Genomic DNA, 23780 nt, shown 5'->3' on the forward strand with positions numbered 1-23780 from the left:
TTGTGACTGCAAACAACTGCATTTTAGGATAATTTTAAATACAGTGAAGGAGCCAATTTGAAGGAATTTGCTTCTTTATAAGATGGTTCCACACTTAGCGTTTCAACTCAGGTAGAATTGAATTGTTTTGTCCAGAGTCTGTAGAAGAGTGAAGAACTGAAATATTAGTGGTTTGACATGGCATTATGATAAGCTGTGATTAAGGTTCATGATATTAGTGGCTTATCAGCCCACGTGGCTCATTATTTCTAAGCCACTCTGAGTTTTGCTGGCCTTGCTGGTACTGTAATTCTATGGTCTGTCAGTGTTTGCACCTGCCAATATTATTTAGAAAAGATGCACAAGAATTTTCAGCTAAAACAATAGGAAATATCAGCACCCCTGGTCTTTGCTCAGTGGACATATTGCGTGACTGCAGCGTCCAGTCCGATCTCCGGCTCCGTTAACTAATGTTAATGAGGATTCAGGAGGACAGATGATGGCAACATGCTCCATGGGATGGAATTAACGCTGAGCATTTTAACTTTTCCTGTGAGGCCTTGGTGCTCTTATCCCATCATTATTGGCAGAGACAATGGTGTGGTTAATCTTTTTAAGACAACACAGCGGAGAGCCAGGAGGGAGGGAGGAGCTGTCCAATAATCTCATCAGAGACCAGAGGACATAGACTGTGATGGAGGAGAGTTCCTCCCTTACATGTTGAATCATCCTCCTTTCCTGGCTCATCTCAGTGCTCTCTTCCCTATTACTCTTCCACCCCTGTACCTAGCCACTGTGTGTGTGTGTGTGTGTGTGTGAGAGAGCACACAAGCATCCTTTACTGCATTAAAGGAAGGTGTAATGTGTCAAGGGAGCTGTAAGGTGTACCCTGTGCATGTAAGGTGAATGTGTAAAGGTAATTGAAGATCAGAGTACAAACTCTAGTGTCTGATGCTATGCTGTGATAATCAAAGCACCAACCTCTTGTATTTTACTGGATAATAGTTTTAGAACATTTTTAAACTTTAATTTTAAGGGGGTGACAGTGGCTTTCAATGACCTTAAGTGCCACTGACAGTACAACAGACCCAGAGTATGATACTATCACATTATGGTTGAATGTCTTACCTTTACTCCTCCTCCTCCTCCTCCTGCATAGCTCTGGCCAGTGTGGGCAAACATCGCTTATCTAACCATAAAACATTCGTACAGAGACTATTTCTTTGTTCATGTGGTTCAGCTACAAAGAAGTGGAGCTTTACGATGTTGATTTTGGAGGGGGACTTCTTTCGTTTACAGCAGCCTGTTGGTCCATGACGATGTGAAACTGGCTTGACTGTAGGACAGTGTGATGTTTTTGCAGATCATTGGAGACCAGGCCTATAATACTTTATAGGGTTGTTTCTGACCAACCGAACCAATGTCGTCTCAGCTGAATCATAGAGAGTATGTATGTACTTATTTGAAGTTCTTATAATTGTTTGAAATTAGCTTAGAGTTTGCAGTTGTTTTTTGTAGAAATGGCTCAAGACATCCCTGACTTGTGTGTTGGTCAATCCAATGACTTCTGTTAAACAAAACCTTTACATGTTGGGACAAAGAGGCCACGAGCTGTAGTCAAGTATGAGTCATGAACAGGTAAGAGCCTTTAGGCTTTTGAATTAAAAGACATTTCAGAACTTTCAGCACCAAGGAATAATAATCTGAGTGGGTGTACTGTTAAATAACTATGCTTACTAAGAAACTGACCATATGTGACAGATAGACATAAAAAGCTACTTTTCATAGTATCTTTGCAACAATCTGGAAATATTTGAAAACCTTAAACAACCACTAAACTGCCCTTTTCCTTAATATAATTGGTTCCCTTCCCCTTCTCTTAATTAACTCTTTAGCATCGGTTCACTTTGCCATCTGTCTCTGCTCAACTATTCATCATTGCTGGTTGACATGAACACCAATGTCAGGTCGTGACATTCAGTTTGCATCCAGTGTGTTGGTTTAATTTCCAGTATTGAAGAAAGATTTTCGCCACATACAATATGTGATTATATTACACTGCAGGAATTTAATGGAAATTCACTTGATAAAAAAAAGAGTTTCAGTGTGCGGTTACCTGCAGTCTTTCACACTTACATTCTATCAGAGTATTTTTTGTTTCTGTGGGCTAAATACTTAACACCTACGGGGTACAAGAACATGTATAATATGTAAATCTGTCAGGGGACAAAATGAAGCAGCTCACATAAACCAAAACAAGAAAAATAATTGGCAGGCCATGTGGCATTTATTATAGTTGTGTGCTTCCAAAAAGCCACTGGAGGAATTTCCACAATCATTTCTGTATAATTAGGAATTTATTAAACGGCTTGTTTTAACATTAGAAGGCATTGCTTGCCAACCTAAGGTTTGGAAACTGTGATGAACTCTACACAATTGCAGAGTAAAACCCACTTGCAGGCATGATTGGTATGTATGCTGTGGAGTGTGCACAGGATCATTGTGTGCAAAGAACTCCAGACTGTAAATAGTGATCATAATTTTATGGTGTGTTTTTCAACTGTGTGTCAGTGTGTGTGACTGTGTGATATGCGTAATGGCACTGAATGTCAGAGAAGCTGAAGTCTATGGCTGGAAAACACAGTCTCACAGCCCCCCTCCAATGAAAATTCATGTCCCTGACTATTTTTAGAGCGGTATGCATCTTTCCTACGCTGCCCACTTCTCAATCAGTGATGTCTTTCTGGGTCTGCAGCAGACTGGCCTCTACTGCCATCCAATCACATGCACACAAATACACAAATATTAACACAGTTCTAATTCTGTACCATATTTGTGAGGACCCTTAGTGACATAAAGTCTTCCCCAGCAGTGTTTGCCAACCTTTTTTGCTTGACTTCTTATTACAAAACAATGTCATAACTACTGTCAACCACTTTTAAAAGGTTGTGTGTCTATTGGTTGTGACAAGTTCAGTTGAAAAAGCCTGCTGAAATATTGCCCTCACACAAAAACAGTTCAGAAAAATGCCAATCCTGTCAAGTACATAGGAACTTGATTCTTAATATTTCTAAGAGCTCTTATCACACTGTTATAATCTTTTTGTGTGAAGTCCCCGGCCATACACAGTGATGTTAGGCACTACTGTAATTGTAAACTGTAAACCAAACCACTAGTAAGAAGTCTTCATTTTGCCTCAAAATTGCATGCAAAGACAGGTAGGTCAAGTTGGTGTGTGATCTGGGAGGTTTGATTAAACACTCTACTGCACAATCAGCTGACTGTTGGTGCCCTGTTCTGATTTTGCCACATTCCTACCTCTCAACTATCAACAAGACTAATACATCGTTGTTATGCAAAACATAGAAATAATATGATGGAGATGGCATGCAACAAAGCTTTATGACAAGACAGGATTGAGTAATTTTAGAATGTTATCACAGCAGTAATTGTTGGGGCAGCTCTCTAAACAGTTCTAAGCTAAACTGTTGGGTTTTCAAGATGTTCTAAAGCCAATTTAGACAAATCAGCTATTTTATGAAAATCAGATTTTTTTGTGGAAAATTACAATTCAGAAATTGCTTATTACTGCTTATTGTCATATAAATCCTCAAACAAGCCCTTTGAACTAAGCCAGTAGTCCTAATATCTTTACCCAAAAAGCTATCCTCACTCTCAGGACTTCACAAAGATGGGGACACAGTACATTTGCAATCTCCCCCACGTGTTGCTTGATTAAAGATTTATTGAGACATGGCGCAGTTATTTTCATTTGTTTGTTCAGTTTTTTCTTCTTTGTTCCTGTCTGAAAATGTTTGTCGGCAGCTCAGCAATGTTGTCACTAAACCCTTTAACAGTTCATTCAAAACATTTTGGTACCACTCATTACTGGCTTTAATTTCAGCAATAATGTAGAGAACGTGGTTGTGTGAAGTTGTGTTAACTTCGACCTACATGGACATCTTTTCCCTGCTGGAGACCATGTAGGTCAAAAAATCAAAACATTTTTAATTCGAGTTGGCAGACAATCCCCTTCCTTTTTATAAAACTAGGAAAGACAGCAGTTTGAAGCCTTTGCATGGAAACATCTTAACATCTCAAGTAAATGGTCTGCTTCAACAAATTTTCTTTCAACAAGTCACTACCATAACTTGTCATGTTTCTCCATGACTGATGTGCCCTCCCTGGAGAAGAGGTGAAAAGAGTTTCTGACATCAATAATGTATCACATTTATAGTATTATGATTTTATCTTTGTGTTTGCTTTGTACCGTTTAGTTTTGTGCAGTGGAAGTCAGGTATCTTGGTACAGTGACACAGTAAACAGCAATACTTTTAATCTGGTTTGAGCATGTTTTCAATTCCAACCAAACACTATAGCAGTTAATTTAACTGATTACCACACCCTCAACTAGAAAAGTAAGCGTTTGGTGCAATTAGACACTGTTTAATTTCCGTCAAGTCAAAATCTGCAACATATGATGTCGAGAATTTCTGCATCTTTACATAAAAATTGTCAAATATGATAAATCCATGAAACTGTAAGGAAGGGTTTCAAGGCTAATGAACAGTGAGAATATATCAACTTTATTACTGCTCAATTAGAGCTTATAGCACAATCTGATCTGAAATTAAACACTTGGTTCTAGTCTTGGACTTGAAGTCAGACATTAAGTTTAATTCACTTTTATGGTAGAAATGGACAAGACAGAAATAAAGATCTGAATATATAGTCTAAAAGAGATATATCTATAGTTCAGCAGTGAATGCCTTCCAGGAAATCGGTGAAAAATGGGCACTGTGAACAAATGATTGCACCCTATCTGTAATGGTCAAGGGTTGTGCTTTATTATTTCAGTGCACTAAATTTCTAAAATTTACTCTTTCCTGATGCAAAGGGGGAGCTTACCATTTTCCCAAGTCATTCATATGTGATGGCTTTTGTCATTTGGCTGCGGGCAGTTTGACTTGGCTGGCTCAGACTCTCTTCTCACAGAAACACGCCCAACACCCACAATAGCCCTCATGCCTTTCTTACCCTCAACCCAACCATCTCCTTTGCCCCCACTAGGGTGCTGCTCTTTCAGAGGCCTGACTGCATCCTCTATTACTTAGTTCTCTTCCTGCTCTCCTTCCCTTGTCGCCCCCTATCAGACACTTCATCTCTGAGTGTTTTATTGCATTGTGTCCTTGTAGAGGAGGACCTTTGGGCTCGCTCCAGAAATCCAAAAAAATATAACTCACTTTTTAGCCCCCCCTGCTCACCTTGCTCTTGGCGTGGAAAATACGGAGCATGGCTGGCTGTTTTTCAATGGCTCCCCGTCCTCTCCCCTACCTTTGAGTGTCCTCTCCCTTTGTTTCATCTTCTTCTTTTGTCTGTTTCTCCTTCAGCTCTGGCAGTCAGCATGTTTTTATGGAGACAGTGTTTGCAAGTGTGCATGACAAGTGAAACAGACCAACTACACTCCTCCTCCCATACCTATACCTCTCTCTTTAGATCTCTGACAGTCTCTTGCCTCTCCGCTTCCTTAAATACTGGTTCTTTACATACGTAAAACATGTCTTGTCTTTTTGCCATATCTCACACTGTTGTTATGATGTTATGTTTTGTATTGTGTGATTTGTACTGTTTATTCTGGTTAATATTAAAAAATATAAATAAAAATACTGGTTCTGCAAACTTCAAAGCCAGTTAGCCTTAAAAACTTCAAAGGCAATTATGTGATGCCATTGAAGACATTGTTGATGTCTTCAAATAAAAAAATAAAGTATAAAAATCTGTAAAAGTACGGTGTGACTTCCTGAAAGTACTTAGGAGCCACAAAATATGAAATACGGAAGTAGTAATAATAATAATAATAATAATAATAACAATAATAAAATAATAAAGATTAGGATATCATTAGCCTGAATGCTCCAGCTTTCACAGTAGATTATTAAAGTGCCATTCAGTGCCTGTGTCAATTTTGTTTTATCATACCGTATCAAAACCCTTTAAATTCCTTATGTGAAAAACTGGGAACAGCACAGCACATTAATGCAAACAAAGCTTAAGATTAAGTGTGAGAACCATTTATAGTTATAAACATTGGACATATCCGGCAAAAACAATAATTTTCTGGAATATTTTAATGGATCATCCTGAAATGTTCATTAAAGTTGTGCTTTGTTCTTTTGGAAAAAAAAAAAAATCAATCAAATCTGCAGTGTGAAGCTTTCTTGTAAACTTAGTTTAAATTCTTTTTTTTCTCATCAAAACACTTTATTTATCTGTTGAACAAATCCGGAATTCCTTCCTCATAACTTTTTGGAATTGCACTGCTCATATCCTTGTTTGCTTGCTAGTAGTTTTCCTTGTGGCATTCTGTGATGCTTTCCTGCCAATCTGCCAAAAACAGATGCAATGGAAAAAATGGCATGTATGTGTATGTGCTTGTGCATTTTCAGAAAAGCAAGACCTACTTGTTAACATTGCTTAGTGTCGGTTGTCCAAACATCTGAGCATATACAGTATATTTATATTTATTTCGTTTGGGTTTAATTTGATTTAATTTAAATTTAATTTTCCATTCCATTTTTGATCCAATAAAAATACAAAAAATAGTGACAATGCCTATCGTAATTTCTGAGAGCCCGGATTGGCATATTCATTTTACTTGTTTTGTCAAATGCAGTCTTAACACCTAAAAGGATTCTGTTACCACAAGTAAAAAAAGATGAAGGCGGCAGCAGCAGCAAATCCTCATATTCAAGAAGGTAGCGTAATGAACTTGCTATATAAATAACTGAAACAATTACTTACAGAATCATAATTTGTAATTCATTCACTGTCAATCAACAAAGCAATTAACTTTTCTATTCACTATTAAACATGGTTTATCGGTGATTGTTGTTGATTGAGATGGACCTATCCATCTTTCCTTTGTCGGTGTTAACTGTGAGATCCATCATTGGAGTGAAAGGAATGCTACAGCAGCTCAAAGCTGGCATATGTTGCTTTTCTCTAGTGTTATTGGCATATTTGGACAATGTGCTAAAGTAACACAGGAAGCAAGTTGCCACTGTGTGATCTCCTGGTCATCCCTTCCTCCAACTGCAGTGTGCTTCAGTAGTTGAGATTTATGTGTGCTTGTCAGAGAAGCCCACCGATGAAGTCATGGACTGTGTGTCTGCAGACAGAAGTAAACCTGCTAGGGCTCTTTATTCCCTTTTAAGGGCTGTTTCATTTTGCTGTGCAGCTGAATTAATAGTATTCAAAAGAGAAGCTTTAAGTTTTACGGAAAGTAGCTGTGTGTCATGTGTGGCATTTAGTCAAAAGCCAGGCTGGTGAAAAGGGGTTTTTGTATCCATGACAACAAGTAAGAGCGAGAGCAGCAAATAGGACTGGGTTGGTTACATTAGACATTTGAGTCCTAGACCTGAGAATGTGACAGATCCATGAGATCCTGCCTCAGAGGGCACAATCAATCATACTGCTCCACCCTTAAATCTCACATACGCTGTAATTTAACCAGCTGCACACTAGGTAAGACAAGTGAGACATTTACTGTTCCCACTGAGATCCATGCAGGTTGTGTGAGACCACAGGACTGTGATGAAGAAGGTGAGAGGGCTGAGGAGGAGACAGCTGCAGTGCCGCCATGGAATTCTGATAATGTGACTTCTTGTCCGCCTTCGTGACTACCCATGATTCCTCTTAGTAATGGTATTAATAAACTTGGCTGAGATCTCATCACGAGTTACACATCTCTCATTCGCAGGAGCACACACTTCACTGTGAGGGTTCACCTTTCCATCTGGTCATGTCTATCTTTGTGTGTATGCTTGTTATAATAGTGATGAGACATCATCTAGCTATGTCCTCTAAGTGATATTGTAAAGTCATATGATGCTTTATTGTCTGCTGCCGTGAAACTTCACCCTTCCTCTAGAGTCAACGACAGCTCAGCATCCATTGAGCTTATTGTGGTTTAGGGGTCATTTGCTCAGGCTGAAAGCTGAACACACTGTACAAAGTAAATATTAGTGGATGAAGTGAATGTGACATGCCAGTGGAGTATATTATATTTATGGTCAACACTTAGTGGTTCACATTTTTTCAAGTGTGTCTTAAAACAACAGTCAGGTGCCCGTATGAACACTTAAACAGGTTTTACTTACAGAGGGCTTTAAGGGATCCCTCTATCAGATCCATGCCTGTCCATTTGTGCAGAATTGTATTCAAAGGTGTATCTGGAAAACAGTTAGTCACACATTATGTGATTTTTAGTTAAAAAGTTTTCTTTTTGTCGCTGTCCTTCCACTGCAACTCAACAGATAAAACACAAAGACAGACTTTCATACTAAAAAGGCTTTAAACTTGAAAGATAGTAACTTGGTTTAACAAACTGAGACACCTGAGGCGCTTATATTAGTTTTAGATAGACATTTTTTTACATTTTTGCACAGAACAAGAACTGTTCCTCATCTGTTCCACTGAAATGGCGTGTGAGGGTCGTCCTTCTCCAACCAATCAGAATTTCAATAATTTCTGCTTATTTCTGCAAGTTTTGCACATTCTTAATTTTAGTAATTTGATCATGACTAATACCTGAAGGGCTGTGCAGAGTGGTGGTGGATGAAGTACGTGTTTTTCTCCCTGTCTCTTTCTGTGGAAAAGTGCTCCTTTGTGTGTGGTTGTTTTTTTTGTTTGTTTTTTTTTTAAAAAGCGCGATTGTAACATGTAACGCAACTTTGTTTAGAAATGTAGTAGATATTTGCTCTTAGATGGAGTGGAGTAAAAGTTAAAGTATTAGTTAAAATGTACTTAAGTACAGTAACAAAGTACGTATACTTCATTACTTTCCACCACTGGTGGAGCGTAGCAGATGGTAGAAGAGGGTAGTGGGAGAGGGAGAGGAAGGGCTAGAACAGGGTGAACTGGATGTATTTTGAGAGTCATACTAGTATTAGCTAGCTGAATGTTGTAGTAATATTAAGTAATATGGCTATAAGTCGACGTGTCTCTGGGCAAAACACTGAACCCCTAACAGCCCATTCCCATCCCCAGCTGTGCAGTGCTGGTCCGAGCCCGGTAGAAATTGGGGAGGGTTGCGTCAGGAAGGGCATCCGGCGAAAAAAACTGTGCCAAATCAAAATGCGGACAATGATCCGCTGTGGTGACCCTGAACTCACGAGATAAACCGAAAGGACAAAAAATAAATAAATGTTACCAATGAAGCACCAGCAACTCTGTTATATCTTCCTTTGTCATTATTTCTAAATCGCATTTGTTGCCTGATCAGATTGTATAGTAGAACAACGATTTGTGAATTGATGCCTTCCTTCACCCTCTAGATGCACAAACAATACACAAATCATAAAAAAACTATTGCCAGTACGATTTTACCCCTTCAAAAGCTGCTCAAAGACACTTCAGCATGGAGGGACACTTGCAAAATGGGGGCTTGAATTTGGGTACTCTGGATGAATGACAGTCTCTCAGTACAAGGCCAACCTGCTACGTGTACATAATTGAACATAACAAGGGATGCTTACATCCCATCTGGTATATTGGTAAATTTGGGAACATGGTCCATACCTTTCTCCTTCTGGATTGAGTTTCCAAAACGTGCCACATGCTGATAGACATGTATTATTCAAACAGCATCTGGCAGCGCTGCACTAACTCTCATGCTTTTCCTTTAAACAACTTGCAATCATAGCTGCTGCATCTGGCTCAAGCTTGGCCTGCAAATTTGCAGGTTGCCAAGTGGAGTGTTTTATGTGATTGCGTGCCTCATTTCTGTTTGGTTTATGTAATATTGATGTCTGGCGTCAAGTAGGATTTTACTTCCTTATTTATAAAACTTTTAGGTCGTTGTCAGTTGGTTAAGCATACAATACTTTTATTTGTTTGTTCATGGGATAAAAAAAAATAAAAGAAGGCACAGAAAGATGGAGATGAAGATGGGGCACATACAGACCTTGATGTGGAATATTAAATCTGATGTGCTTGCCATCCGATTGGCAAGAAATCATTGACAAATGTGTTTGCTGGGTTTTTTCTGTGATTGCTGGGGAAAAGCAATAATCAGGTCTATAATGAGCAAGGCCCATAATCCCTGTGCTTGGTGACAGAAACCAGGCTTGCTGAATTAAGGCACTGATTTCCCACGAGGCATTGTTTTTTTTGTCTTTTTTCTTTGTCTTCTTCCCGTCTTTATTGGCTTGACTTTATTTGGCATTTTGAGTGGAGGCGTTGCTGTGATCTGACTCAGCTGAAACAGTGTAGGTTGTTACAACAGTGTAGGTTTGTTTTTTTGATCATCCTCATTACATTTTCTGTTCTATAATTAATTTCCTGCCCTTTCATTTAGAATTGTTTACATATAGGAAGATGCAGATCATGTTTTCTATTTATAATTTTAGGAACAAGAAAGTTTGTACTTAATTCCAGCACTTTTAGATGCTCCTCCTGCTCTAGCCTGAAGTGCCTAAGTCTTCTTCTAAGTTTTTGTAAAAAAAAGTTTTTGTAAAAATTTGGGGATCAGTCTGCACCAACAGACAAGACAAAATTAGAAGTGGAGATTGGATATCACATATCACTTCCACTGAAGTGTTACTCCACCACAGTGGTTTTACACTTGTAGTTGTTATATTATTTAGTGTTTGTGGAATGAAAGCCAGAGAGGAGACCAAAACAGTAAATCTGCTCCCGAAGAAGAGGTATGGGGACGTGAAGAGGAGGTAGGCAGCTAAAGCAACTTTCATCCAGAGTGTGGTTTTTGGCCACGGAACAGAGGGAAGAAGACACTCTGCATCTGCCTCTCCATCTTTCTCTCTCTTCCTGGCTTCCTGCACCACCTCAACTTTCATGTCCTCTGTCTGCTCTGAGCTTGGGAAGGCAGAGGCCACCGGCTGTAGGCAGCTCAGCGCAGCAGAGGTGTGAACTTTCTAATCGCCTTCCATTACCCAGTGGCACTTCCCACACTAATATTCAGCATAAGGGTGCTATGTCTAGCATGTTAGCATCAATGAGACATTATTACATTAAGTTTGAAAACTCACTCAATTTAACAATTGAGAACCATGGTGAGAAGACATCCTTTTTTCATTAAACATGGTACTGTTTTGTACTCTATTGGATTTTTTATTCATAGCAGAAATCAAGATTGTTAACCTGAGAGCAGTTTAACCTTTTGACCTCATTCTCCGGCTTGTGTTAGCTTACGGTGTGGAATTCCATTTCTATTTGGTGTTTTTCTGGTGCATATAGGCTAAATGTTAGCTTTCAAAGCTGCCTTCTGTCTTCATGGTAATTTGGCTAGACTGGACTTAATGCACAGACACAACAGTGCTAAAGCATAAGTCTACTCATTAAATTCTTGTTAAAATAAAGTGCTTTCATTTTAAGGTTCAGGGTTTTTAAAAAAATTTTTTGGTCAACTGAACACCCTTCAGCGTTACCTATTCTTATCTATAGTGTAACAAATAAACTGTAGGCTTGTGGTGGCCTTCAGGCAAGCAAGCTTGTGACAGGTTACTGGCAGTGTGCACACTTGCTGGTGTACTCACAGCACAGTGAAAACTATTTGCTATTCGGATGGTGCCAAGTTCCAAATAATGTCTTCATGTCTTGTTAGACTTTAATATATATGTCTGATGTTAACACCATAGAAAGTGCGACCTACTGCACATGCAAGTTCTCGTCTTCTAGGATTGTTGCTATCATGGCATTTTCTACCACTAAGGGTTACAGACCCCATGAAATGAGACCATGAGACTTTTTCCTGAACAACTAACAGTAAATATACTGTGTACTACATATGTATCATGTGAGTAAAAGTTCTGCATGACATACTTCCATTTACCTAATCATTCTCTTTTTCCAAACACATCAAAGAGCTTTCTCTTAGGCACCTTAACTGATCGGTTTACAGTTTAGGATCATGTCCTACCACAGCGGCCTATTTCAATATTAAAACATACTCACTTGTTCTGCTCTACTGTCTCCCCATTATGAAGTGCAGCAATATTACTGTACATTCATGCTGCTAATGGTGCCACCTGTGGTTAAAGACACTTCCCCCTTCCCTTGATTTCCATTTCCATAAGCACTTTTTAGTTTAATTCCTCCAGACTTTTATTTTTACTTTGCACTTTAAAATTTCTATTCAGTTTTTAGGCTGTGTATCAATACAAAACACTGGATTTTGCACTATTGCTGATTTGTATAAGAGGCTTTTTTTTCATTTATTTAAATGATAAATCAATAAATTTTTTCTCCCTATAAAATTACAACAATCAATGAATTCATGCACTTGCTTCTCACCATATCCCTGCTCTTGATCTGTTTTCATCCAGAGACCCCCGCCCTTTACAGTTTGTGTTACACCCCTGTTAGATCTAAAATCTCTGCAGCTCAGGCACAACAGTAAAACATAATCTATAAAGACAATGTAAATACAAAGGGTAAGTGTGGAGCCGTTTGAGTATGCGTGTATATGTGTGTGTGTATGAGCACCGTCACACCCTTTGTGTCTTTCAAGCCAGCATACTACAGTAAAACCATCCATATTAAGACCGTCCACTGCACAAGCAGCATGACAGTCCCCAAAAACACCACAGTCTTATTCGTGTTTGTGTGCACAGCACTTGTTGGGTTGTCACACACTTTCTTTCTCTCTGTGTCTTTCACAGCAACTGATGCCAGATGTTAGGATAGATTAATGAATTATTTATGATTGTCATGGACAAATGCAAATGTAGCTTAATGTTCCACACACACTTCTTTTTTGTGAGTCTGTGTGTGTGTGTGTGTGTGTGTGTGTGTGTGTGGATGTGTGTGTTTGATTACAGCTTATTTATGAATAGTTATGTTCATTTTGTGTTTGACTTTATGTATGAACAGTACATTTTAACCATGGTCCGTGTGCCTATGCTGGAATGTAAAATAGAGTTGTAACAAATTGTTTAACAAGTTGTAACATTGTATAATTTGCTAATCACTGTGAAGGTGATGGCTTGTCTGACGGCCTTTTGATGACAAAAACGAACATCACGTTGAAGATTAATTTCTTTTCTATTGTCTCTCCCTCATTTATTTTCCCAAGACACAATTACTATTTGAGTATCTTCCTTAAGGAATGAGACTCTTTTTAACTCTGTCTTCCTGTAATGTTGAAATGTTCACTACAATGGCATAACTCCAAACAACAACTTGGAGGTGTTTAAGGTTCACAGTCATAACACGGATACTGTAAGTGTGGATTTATTTTTTTATTTACGTGTACTGAACTGTACAATAAATCATTCACACTTTCTATGTGTCAAACACATTTTTCTTTTGTATATTTTATTCTACCCTGTCACAGTATGTTTTGATCACACACTGTACTAATATGACTTCTCTGTTCACTCCAGGTACAGTAATAACATTGTGAGCTAATTGCGGCTAGCTCAGTCGTGGTGACGTGGAACATGAGTCACTTGATTTGTGTTGTCAAGCACCAGAGAAATATCACACAAAGCTGCAATATGTGTAAAGCAATGCTTGTGATTAGAATGGGATTGTTTTCCATTGATCCTGTGAAATTAGGGCTGCCTGACCTGCCAAAGAAAATGTGTCTAGTTTGGCTTTAGGGCATCTTGCAAATCTGAATTGCTCAAGATGGTTACTATTATAAGTGCAATTGTAGACTAGCAAGCAGGAAGAGTAGGCCGCGGCCCCAAGGTCCTAGGGCCCCGGACCTCAAGGGCACTGGAAGGTTTTCTAGGTGTCAGCTGGTTTGAACTGATTTAATTCAACATTTGTAAACAACTATTTGCAGTCTACTCCTCTGTCTCAGCTTTGCTCAACTCATGCACCTGATTGTTTTAAAAACTTTTCTCGCATTTACCTGCCAGCTGTCCATCAATCTCCGTCAGCTGACACCCTACACCTACCTGTTTACCAATTTTTTTCATAGTGCAAATCTCTCCTATACGCCTTTCTCGTGTGCATAAAAGACACACACAGACACAAACACACGAAATATGCAAAAGAATAATATATCATCAGCAGATTCAGAGGCTTGAACAATGGCTAGAAAGCAAATATAGCTTAATTTACCTTGCAGAAGTGTACACAGTGGGTAGCCGCAGTGTGATTAACAAATTCCTCAGCACTTTTGTTTTGCCCAAATTTTGCTGCCCGTGCCAAACTGCCGTTCAGAGGAAATGCCTGGTTCACCAGAACAACTGGAGGCCAGAAATGGAGATGAGAAGAGATAAAATATTGCACTTACATTTTCCTATTTCAAATGTATGCTAATGTTAAAGTCTATCTGCAGATATTTAAATCCACTTGCTCACATGTTCATCAGTTTTATAAGGTCATTATATCTTGGCATTACAGTATGCTTACAGGTTGTTGTGCTGCCTTAAATTTATCAAGAGTGTTTCTTTGTCCAAATGTAGTTTTGTGTTTATTTCCTGCATATAACTAAATTATGTGTGTTTAATCAAATTATCCATTATTATTGCAGAAAGCGAAAGGAACAAGAATCCAGCAGCTCATTTTATCCCCTGGGCTCTTTACCAGATTAATAAGTCATGTTGTCACAAGTGTGTCCTAGTGATCATTATATGAGGCTGCATTTTTGCTTTCTTTCTGCATATGTATGCCTGTCAAGCAAGACCACACTTGCCACTGCACAACAGCCAGGTGCTGTGTGTGTTTGCCAGATTCCACTTGTCCACTCCAACATTTCTTTTTCTCATTTCTGATGAAAAGCGAAGTACTTTTCCAGGCAGCACCACTGCAGACATCTCACCTCACAATCTGAGGAAAGCCCTGCCAGTGGGATGTAAAGAGAGATGGATTGTTCGGCTGTGTGTACTGTGCTAACAGAATCTTAGATAGTAGACTCTGCCGTTAGTGAGCAGAATTCACAGCACTACACACTGTCTAGACAAAGAGATGCATAACGGCAGCTATAGAATTATATTTAATTGCTTTGAAGAGGCTCAATAGTTTTATCCACACAATGTGTGGAACGTGAATATCTTTGTACATAAATATTTTGAGTAGGTGTATTAGCAGCAGATTTTGTACTTTTTTTGTGTGTGTGTGCATGTCTGTAGTTGTGTGTCAGTGCTTTGACTGACAGAAGCTGCACTATATGTCATGGTGCTGGAAGTACATCAAGAGGATGTCAGGGAACCAGCTGCTTTTTGACTGAATACATAATACATGAGCAACTATCCATAATGAATGCTGCTGTGTCACTTATCTTATTAGCCGAACCCGTGCTTTCCAACACTCACCCTAAATAACATGTAGAAATCATATTTTTGCTCGGATGAGGAGGAAACGTGTCTTCCCCTGAGATGTCGGATGCATAATAAAGTATGTCATCCCTATTTCAGGGCTGCTGTTGCCTATTGTTGACTTGTCTACCGCTTGCAGGGAAGGCTTTCTGGGGCCTAAGAGAGTGAAGGCGCCCCATGTCATGATTTGTCTTGTGCATTGTCGGTTTGTTTTCATTTCAAGGCATCCAGCAATGTGATGTGTGCATGATGTACAGGCCTTTTTATGAGGCGTTTGCATGAGTGCAATTGAATTCAACTAAGCTATTCCTCTAGGAGTTCCCACTGTGATATGGTGAGACACAGAGACATCTGGGTACCTACTGACCACTTAACTGCCTGCGCTCATCAATAACTCTTTAAAAAGATCACTTAGAGCGATCAGTGGTGAGAACGCCACTGGGTCTGTGGTGCCATATTGAGCTGTTTTTGTGTGATGATGTCACCAGAGAAAGAGCCTTCAACCCTCCAGACATTTGACTTCATTAAAGGGTTGTTCACCTCAAACTGAAGCAATAAACCCAGCAATAAGCTGCTTCTCTCTTATCTGCTTCGTGTGCCTGGAGAGGTTGGGGAGTCCTCGCAGTGTCCACCCAGCCATCTGATTGAAAGTGTTCTGACTGAAACATCGAGCCATAAAAATCGATTTGGATAGCCCCAGTTTCTTTCATTTATCATTCACTCACCTTTTTGCCCTTGTGAAATGTCCGTTTACACATTTTACAACCTGATTGATTACATGCTGCTGTTTTTAGTTCATTGTGTTCTTTGATCCGCCCTTCCACGGGGGGCTTTCCACCCTCCCTTCCACTTGTACCAGACGCCATGATAAATGTGGTTGTCATGACACCCATGGCAACCTATGAGTTCATTGGAATGCCATGAGCCTGTTGAGTCCAGCCGCTGACTAACAGGCCAGTCCAGAAGAAGCTGACCTTTCACCTTCTAACCTTTCCCCCATGCTGATTATTAATCCTACTTAAAAGTGCGCTTTCTGTGTCCCTCCATTGCAAATTAACCATTCTCTTTTTCTCTCTCCTTCTTCCCCTTCTCTGTCCCTTTCCTTTCACACCCCCTTCTATTTTTCCTCCCTTGTTCTTCTCTTGTCTTGCAGCAAACTTATTCACGTGAAAATTATTGATGACGAGGAGTATGAGAAAAACAAGAACTTCTTCCTGGAACTGGCAGAGCCTCGTATGGTAGACATGAGTCTGCAGAAAGGTGTGGTACTAAATCTCCTTCTCTCTATCACTTTATGTCTCTCTGCCTCTCACTCTTGACTTTGTCAGGGTCTTTCCTCTCACCATTTGTAGCCTTAGTCTCTGCCGAGGCTTTTTGTCGCTTCTCTGTCCACTCTCCTTACCTGAACTTTCTCTCTGCTGTATATGCTCCATGGCATTATTACAGCCCTTTTCACCCTTAGTTTTTATCCTGCTGTGCCTTATATTTCATACCCATACTTTCATCTTACACCTAAAACTGTCATAATGATAGCCTCCCCAGACGGCATTGTCACCTGAATAAAAAAAGCAGCGAGTCACAGAATTGCTATCAGTTACAGCTCAACAGAACAAGTAGCAACTATAATGTATTTTATCTGAATGCACTAGCTATTTTAAGCATATGCATGAATGTGAGTAAGTAGCTGTTGATGAAATGAGACTGTTGATTGTTTTTTGCTATTAGAGCCTTTATCTCACAGGACTGTTTGGATTTATTGCTTTATATGAAAGTGTAAGCCATGCTACTTGCTACAGGATTGTATTCCTCTGCACAATAAGCTCGTCTTTCGGCTTTTATTCAACAAGGTAAATTTAACAATATGAGCAAGATGTAGTAGAATTTAAATCAGAGCAAGTTTACATCACAAGATTTGCTTGCTTACTTTTTTCCAGCTTGTTGTTGGTAATATTTGCTGAAGGAAGCCAACAGGCATTTTCTTAAGATTCACGCACTGTTATCTAATGCAGTGTTATCTAACAATGCTCAAGGCCAGGGGACGGGAGAGGTTCACAAGCCGGTGTGGAGGGTGCAGAATCTAACACTTTGCTGTTGTCTGCAGCTCATTATGTTTACACTATTGGGTCTGGCAGGGCTTTCTGAGTGGTGCTTGCACTCCGAGATTTCAGAGTCTTGCTGAAGAGCAGGAACTATGCAGGTCTTTATGAGTGGCAGCTGCATCACTCGAAACACCCCTGAAATTTTGACATTTGCTATGACATTCTTAGAATATAAACCAAGCTAAATTCCTAAAAATGTAGAATCTGTTGCCAACAAGTATTTGGGAAGTATTTCAGTAAGCAGTCTACTTCTTGGCAAATAATTGTAAAATCTAAAGACATTGACACTCCTCATAACTTAAAGAGACTTATTTCACTTTTCAAAGAAGATATAAGTTAAATCTACTATTCATTAAACGTTCATTAAATTTATTTGAACAAACTCTAGGTTAATATTGCTGTGTAGCTGATTTATGAAGTCTATTTGCCAACTTTATAACTCCTCTTTACATGTGCTTTTGTTAAACTATCTTTAAGCACAATAAGTGAGTCTCATTACCATGTTCTTAAATAAACACTCTTTGTATTTCAAATGAAAACCCATGCAATTATTGAAAACCTAAGGTTTTGCCACTACAACCTAATGTGGTCTGCATGACCAGTATCTCTCAGTGCCCAATTGCTTTGAGTGTTAGCCTAACAATAAAAAATAATTATTAACTATTTTAATATAACAGATACTGATTTCCGTAAAGCTCTTTTTTTTCTTTTTGCAGCAGCGAACCTAAGTGAGGCTTGTTTTAAACACAATAGGGTATAGAGGAAGTGGAGAAGAAGAGAGCAATATCTGCTCAGATGGAGGATGAGATGTAGATAGGTGGCGACAGCTGAAACTAAGGAAGACACATGCCAATGGCCAGGTTTAGTCCGAAGAGATCAAAACTGCGGCTTTGTTTGGGTCTTACATTGACGAGAGGGAAGAAGTGAACCTCTCCAGGACCTTTGAGGATTTGTATTGCATACATGGTTTTAATTTAAGACATGTCATCATTTATTGTAACATGTTGATATACAGCTGTACGTATTCCCTTATTGACATAGGTATGTGTATTTATTACACAAACTGATTAAAAATTTCCTCATTTTAATACATGAAAAAAGATAGCACAGCCATGCTGCTAATGAAAGCACAGACATTGTTGACAATGAGCAATACAAGTTACATCTACTTGCTTTTTTATTTTTAATGCGGAAGGTAATGAATGTTTGATCGAGGGTAATAAATGTTTGATCTATATATGATGAGGAGGTAATGAAAAAGCTTTTCTGTATTATTTTCCGAGCAGGATCATCTTTTATGAATGTACTCACGCTGATGAAATATCTTTGATTCAAAATTAGACAAAATACAAGCCTGTGTTTAGCAGAGCTTTTACATATTTTTTCCTGTTGCCACAGAAGGTGCTTCAGGATCTCAGCTATGTGAATGATATGATAATTTCTCACTTTTCATATCTAATGTGGCGATTATATTGTTGTTCATAACCACTGATGTAGGGTTGATTGGGTTTGTTTTTCTCCTTATTAAAGCCTTAGTGGAGGAGCAGAATTGATGAATATTCTATGAGAGTCTCTGTTTTCTTTGGCAGTTTTTCATATGCAGAGCCTTGTTCCATTTTCCTCTCAGCTTTTCCACCAACTTTGGACCAACTTGTTGCTTGTCTTGTCACCCATTTATTCACTATTATGGGGGATCAAACTGTGAAAGCACAAATAATTGTCAGATCGTATTTTAACTCTCTGATCTTTCTATTATTACTTGCAGTTACATCACTCGTTGCAGAGTTTTTGGATTTGTTCATACCCTGGTTAATAGCAAAACCTGGGATATGTGAACAAGTCCCAAGCTGGTCAGGTCTGACTTTGGCCAGCGTGTGAGTAATGAAAGCAATCAAGCCAACCCTGACCTGTCAGTCTAAAGTTGTTTACTGTCGGCTTCAGTTGTGCCCTTCTCTAACTTATACTGATGTGGTCAATACCATTAGCACCTCTGGTGAGGTGGCTGGAAGAGTGGCTCCACTACTGCTGCTGCTGCAGCTGCTGCTGCTGCACGACAAAACTACAGAGTCACAGTGAGAGACACTTCCAGGTTTGTCAAGGGCAATTAACGCTTTCATTTTGATAACTTGGGTGCTGAGACATGTTGATGTACATGTCAGAGCAGATTGAACATATTGTCATATTTGCCTGACTAGCCTATCATGACCACAATATGTGATATAGGTGGTGTACTTCTAGGTATGCCTGACTCTTTTTCAGCTTTTTCTGTTTTATGGGATTATTTTAAGAAAACATATACATAAACACATGAATCAATAGACAGAGGCTTATTTCTTAGGCTATTTTTACATTACAGGCCCTAATGTTTATTCCCCATGTTTTAATGAGATCCGATCATTTTATTTTGATAGTTCACATTCATATGTACAGTTTCCAGCACCAGTCTAAACACTGTTGTGTTCCTAAACTGACGCGCATGAGCAATTGTAACTGAAAAGTGAGCCTCCTGTTTGCAACAGCATAATTTGTGTCACTGACACAAAAGCTCCTTGGCTGGACTTCCAGGAAGATGGCAGCATAACGTAAAATCTCTTGAACAATTTGAGTAAAGATAGACCCCCAAAAAATATAATCTCTCTACAACAAATAGCTAGAGTATATTTAACAAAATAACCATGACATCTAAAAACAACTGCAGAAAAATGGCCCAAAGTGAGACTGGTCGAGGCACTAGAGAATGTACAGTTACATTAAAGAGAAGTAAGATTATTTCCAAAATAAACAAAGAGAAAGCTCAAATAATCTTTCTCCAAGAGACACATACGAGTGACCTGGAACACGCTAAATTTAAGAAACTGGTTTTCAGACACGTTTTCTCCTCCTCTTTTCTCCTCATCCAATGATGACGTAAGGTTTGTCAAAATAACGGAAAAGATTGAAAACATTAATAAAAGTCTATGCTCCACCAGGAAGTACTTAGACATTTTATAGACATATTTTTTAGAATGATTGGCTCTAAGGGAGTGTTAATTTTGTAAACCCTAAAGTCGATTCATCAGGAACAAGCACAGATAACTGACCCATGATCAAGAAAATAAACTCCTCCAACAAACTTGAAGGAATTTGGAATAATGGTTGTGTGGAGGGAACTACATCTGGGTAGTAGAGACTTTACTCATTTTTCCTTCCCAGAAAAGGCATACTCAAGGACAGATTATTTCTTTATGTTTGGAACAGATTGATTTAAAATTAAGGGATGTCATATTGGAACAATTGACCTATCAGACCACAGCCACATTTCAGGTTCTGTCATTCTAGATAAAAAAATTAAGAGGACACTATGGAAATTCAGTTCAAACATGCTTAATGATCCTGAAACTATCGCAAGAATAAAGTAAGAATAAAGTAACATAAGTAAGATATTAACATACACACATACGTATATGTACCACTGAAACCAAGTAGATTTTAACATACACACATACGTATATGTACCACTGAAACCAAGTAAAAAAGATTTTTCTAAAACAAAATAGTGGCGCTATTTGCTGATGATGTCTTAGTCTACCTGGAGGAGCCAATGAACTCACTTAATAATATGACAAAGCTACTAAATGAGTTCATGGGTTGATCATGATACAATGCTTGATCAATATTTTTTCAAAACACAAATTATGACACTACTGTAAACTTTAGACCTTCAGGGAACCTATGAAGAAAATCTAATCTTCATTGGGAAGCAGAAAGTATGAAATATCTAGGAATAACCTTAACAAAACCTTAACAGACCTCTCAAAATTACTAGCTTCAAATTATGGGCCGCTGTGCTAAACAATAAATTCTGACATTCATAGATGGAGTTTAATCCCCTTTCTGAGCTTGAATTCAAGAAAAAGTACTATAAAAATAAATATTCTCCCTCGTTTATATATGTGTATATGTCAATTTCAGAAATGGAATAAGTGGATTTTTACTTTTATATTACAAAGTAAGTTAGAAGAGTTAGATTTAACACATTGCAGTTGAGTAAATAAAAGGGGGAATGTCTCTCCCATGTTTGAGATACTATTTTTACGCTGCACAGATATCACAATTAATATTCTGGTGCGACCAGGAAAATGAATCCAGATGGAAAGAAGTGGAATCTGGACTACTTGCCCCCCTGCCGTTACAGGCCTTTGTAACAGATAATGCCCTCGCAACCCATTTGGAGGAAACAGAAAAAACCATGGGTTAACTGCACACTGAAAATATGGCACAAATGAGATACATTAGGCGGAATACATGACATGCTGAAATCTTTTAGTATGTGTGCCTACATACACTAAAAGAGGAGATAAGAAGTTTGAATCATGGATAAAAGCAGCCCTCACAATTTAACACTCCTTTACTCAAAAGGGCACATTCCAAAGTTTTCAATCACTAAAAAACAGATATAATTTAGAAAATAATGACTTTTTCAAATACCTCCAAGTGAGACATTATTTTTAAGACAACGGCAATATGATGGTCAATATGGTGATCTTACAGCAGTAGAAACTAATTTCTTCAACTTTCTTAAAACAACTTTTAACTCTGCCCCAAATAAAGTAATTTCAACTCTGTATACTGTTCTCTTGTCAGCGGCAAATGGTGATACTATACTGTAATACTTAACACTACGTTAAAGAAAAGAAACCTGGAAAGAAATCTGCAGCTTTCAGTGCTCCTCTACCTACTCAATGGATTGGAGGGAACACTGCAGGAGAAATATAAAAAATATTTTAAAACTCTGTATCAGGACAAATATAAGGCCACACCATCAATTTGTTGGAGGCAATTTGGAGCAAAAGAGGCCAATCACTTCCATATTTTCTGGGATTGCTCAAAATTTATACTTTGTGGGCACAATATCTGCAGAACTTTAAAACACTTTAAAAGAGAAGTATTATCAACTTTGAAACCCTGTATCTAGGTCATTTGTGATTAATTTCATAGCCCCAGTACAACCAGACTTTATGAGTCTCTTACAGCATTAGTTTCCCGTTCTCAATTAATACTACCAGAAAAATGTAGCCATCCTTAGTTTTGTGTTCACTGTTATATTATGGAGTGTGAAGGAGGCATCAGAGGTCAAGGTTCAGAAAACCAATGGCTACCAAGCTCAAGGACTGAACTGAACAACTCTCATTTAAATAAACATTGGGGAAAAAAAGATGTATGTAGAACTATGTAAAATAGTTATGTAATCTACATATATGTAAATGTGGATCTTTACAAATAAAAATTAAATGGGAAAAAAAACCCTGCTTGGTTATACTATAAGAATTTGTAAAAAAAAAAAAATAATAATTTTTCGAAGTTCATGCAAGTTTGTCTTGTCCCTTTGCTGAAATGCAAGGTACAGTCAAGTTATTGTACCTTACAGGGTTGTCATAATTGTATATACAGTAGACTTGTGCTAATAAATGATAAAAATGGACAGGTTGAGAAGGAGAAAAGGAAGAATGGAGGAAAGAATAAGCTGCTCTAAAATGTCTAAAAGCATCAGTAGATGAGAGGAAGGGAAGGGATGGATGCGGGGATGGAGAATATTGGGTGGGCTTAGAACGTGGGACCTTCAAATGACAGTGCAAAAAGTGTGCTACAAAGCACTCTCTGGCAGTGTCATCATTCATGTATGCTGGTGTGTCTACATTGCGAGTGCTAATGCATGTGAGTGTGTTTTTTCCGTGCATGCTTACAACTGAATGAAGAAGAACACTGAGGTGTACTCTCTGTGCATGAGTGTATTTCTGTGTACTGTATGTGATGGACATATATTTGTGTGTGTGTCTTTGGGTGCCAGGATGTTGTGCATGCATGGCTGTAGGATTAATAACCCACCCCCACCCCCACCCCAAACCCCCTTGGTAATCCATCTCCCACCCTGTCACTTTCTATTCAAATCATGCCTGCCATGAGGAAATGTGCCACCCATCAGCCTGCTTGCTCAGAGTGAGCTCTTGTGGCATCTAAGGGCACTTCACATGCTATTGTTTGAGCTTGGTCGGGTCGTTCTCCCAGTCCACTCTATTTCTCGCACACATGCATTCATTTTCATTACCTCCAAATGAGCTGTGAGTCATCTTGTGGAGCGATGCTAAAGCAAAAGCAACTCTGCACACTTCTATTAGTACCCAGCTAGGACAGATGAAGTTTGAATGGACCACTTTAGATATTGCTGAAAACACCATATACGAAATTAAATGGTTTAGATTATGTCTTCATTATACTGTAGAACATCTTCATGTTGGGTAGAAATAGGTATTCAATAAGTATGACTAGGTTTGGGGAATTGTAAATGGGCACAGACCAAAATTACCTTGCAGGAAATTAGATTGGCCTTCAATCAGGCTGAGCCACAAATTAAATAGGAAACTATCTTAAAATT

At 38.6% G+C, this 23780-nt stretch overlaps 1 protein-coding gene across 3 annotated transcripts in view; it reads left to right on the forward strand.

Annotated features, from left to right (window-relative positions):
- slc8a3 (solute carrier family 8 member 3) overlaps window positions 1-23780 on the forward strand; it is a 97829-nt gene that overhangs the window by 46207 nt on the left and 27842 nt on the right. For all 3 annotated transcript variants that reach the window (XM_067479391.1, XM_067479392.1, XM_067479393.1), the window contains exon 3: window positions 16423-16529. In XM_067479391.1, coding sequence (XP_067335492.1) covers window positions 16423-16529 — 107 coding nt within the window. The remainder of the gene's footprint in view (window positions 1-16422; window positions 16530-23780) is intronic.

The sequence above is a fragment of the Channa argus genome, chromosome 16 (assembly GCF_033026475.1).
Source record: "Channa argus isolate prfri chromosome 16, Channa argus male v1.0, whole genome shotgun sequence".
Lineage (NCBI taxonomy): Eukaryota > Metazoa > Chordata > Actinopteri > Anabantiformes > Channidae > Channa > Channa argus.